This window comes from Benincasa hispida, chromosome 12, assembly GCF_009727055.1.
Source record: "Benincasa hispida cultivar B227 chromosome 12, ASM972705v1, whole genome shotgun sequence".
Classification (NCBI taxonomy): domain Eukaryota; kingdom Viridiplantae; phylum Streptophyta; class Magnoliopsida; order Cucurbitales; family Cucurbitaceae; genus Benincasa; species Benincasa hispida.
The window spans coordinates 54,842,849-54,845,068 of record NC_052360.1 but is presented as its reverse complement, the minus strand read 5'-3'; the positions used below and the strand labels follow the sequence as shown (position 1 = coordinate 54,845,068).

The window sequence follows — 2,220 nt, the reverse complement described above, 5'->3', positions numbered from 1 at the left end:
AAGAACACTAATTCATTTCTCTCTCTCTCTTTTTTAGTAAACTAATTCATTAATTTATATAACACTTTTATAGTTTAACAAAAATATGTGAGTAGACATTCAAATTTGTAAACTTTTAACAATCACTCCTAATTAGTTGAATTATGCTTAATTAGTTATTTGTATAACATTACTATACACAATAATAAATTCAATAAAATATATATGAATGGCCATCATGACATATCTTGTTTTTTTTAAATAATAACAATAATAATAATTTTATGTGTTTGTCATGCATGACCAAAAATAAAAATATTGATATGTCAATAATATTGACATATCAACAGATATTTTTATAAACAAAGAAATCTATAATAATAATTTGAATTAATAATTAAATTATTTCTTACTTTCCAACTAAATTATAAATCATATTATTAATACTCATATTCATGTTGAGATTAATAGATAATAATTTATTATGTGTTATATGTATCTATAAAGAATATCAGAGATAATAATTAATCTTTAAAATCGATTTACAATATGTTGATATATTAATAGGTATTTCAAGACCTTCATAATCCATCTTCCTATTTTCCTAGAAAATAATACACTTTTCCGAGAAAGTAAAAAGTAGTAGTAATAATAATAATTTAAAAAGGTGTTTTACATATCCATAATCAAAATTAAAGACAAAACAATGAAGAAGAAGAGTAGAGAGAAGAAGGAGAAAGGAAGGATATAGTTATTATTAAAAAGAGAGGAAAAAAATAGAATAATTATTATGATTGTTATAAGTTTGGAAATTATCGAAGGGAAGAGAAAGACGACATGTCGGAAACCTGGGAAGAAGGAGTAGAATGATTAGAGGTGGAGAAATTGTTAGTAGTAGTAGAAGAAGAAGAAGAAGAAGAAGAGGATTGAGACGACAAGTCGGTTGAGCGCCTTCTCAAGATTTGCTTCATGGCGTCAGCGACTCTAACGGCTGGGTTAGATTTGAACTTACGGCAGAAAAGCATGTGAGCATTAACGGCGTCTTGAATTCCTCCGGAGGACGGCGGCGGCGAGTGGTGATTGTTTTTAGATCTGAACAAAATTTCATCACCAACGGCTTGAGAACAAAGGCCACAAAGCCATTTAGCGTCAAAATTGGCCTTCACTTCACTAATGTAATCTTTTGTGCATTCTTCTTTTAACCCACAACACTCACACTTCACTACTTCTATTTCATCCATTACCAATTTTCTTTTTTCTTTTTATTTTTCCTGCTCTAATATATATATAGAAAAAGGAGAAAGCTTTGAGAAAAAAGAAAATGGAGAAGAAGAAGAATTTTTTTTTTTCTTTTACTTTTTTTTTTTTGGGGGGGGGGGGGTGGATTTGGATTGGAATGAGGATATGGGGATGGAAAGTTAGGAAAAGTTGGAAAGTGGGTTATGCTTCTTTCTTTTTACTAACTTTTATAACTTTTTTTTTTTTTTTGAGGTCACTCTCTTTTTATATGTTATATGTTGTATTTAGGACTTGATTTATATACCATATAAGAATAATTATTCGCTTAATTTGATTAATTTGAAGATAATTCAACTGGTCTAGACATATATATTTCGAGTGAAAGGGAGTAGAAGATTAAATACTCACGTCCCTACATATTGTTGAATTAAAATTTTGAATAAAAAAAATGATTATTATAGACCATGTGGGATTTTGTATACATATAGGGTGAGCGATCAAATCATTGACATTTAGTATGATCATTTTGACGCTTATCTATAGAGCTATGTATTCATATGAGTTGAGATATTTATAATATATAAGACCAAAGAAAACATTTTTATTAATAAAATACTTTATTTTCATCATTTTAGTTATGTTAATGTTGGCGTGTGGGATTAGACTAGAAGTGATTAGTACTTTTATTATTAAGTGGGGGGATTGAACCTCTAACCTAGACATGTGAATAGTATAAATTTTATGTCAGTAAAGTTATGTTTAGTTTGGCGATTAGTATTCTTATCATTATAGATATATTATGCCGTTCATTTAAGATAACCGTTGTAATTAGATGAGATAGGAAGTTTTGAGTTGAAAATCAACCCAAATGAGTTAAAATTGGTAGATTACAAAGTAAAACTATTCTTATTCTCTATTCAATAAAAACAAAAGTATAAGAGATTTGTGTTGTGAGAGAAAAAAAAAGAGGGAGGGGTTCAATTAAGAAAGGGAAATCTGCCA

The 2,220-nt window shown here is 28.3% G+C and overlaps 1 protein-coding gene across 1 annotated transcript; it reads right to left on the bottom strand.

Annotated features, from left to right (window-relative positions):
• Window positions 1-716: 716 nt before the first annotated feature.
• Window positions 717-1,364, bottom strand: LOC120068012 (pre-mRNA-splicing factor CWC22 homolog). The gene has a single exon (XM_039019673.1). The coding sequence runs from the start codon at window positions 1,218-1,220 to the stop codon at window positions 792-794; it is 429 nt and encodes a 142-aa protein (XP_038875601.1). The 5' UTR covers window positions 1,221-1,364; the 3' UTR covers window positions 717-791.
• Between the last annotated feature and the right edge of the window lie 856 nt (window positions 1,365-2,220).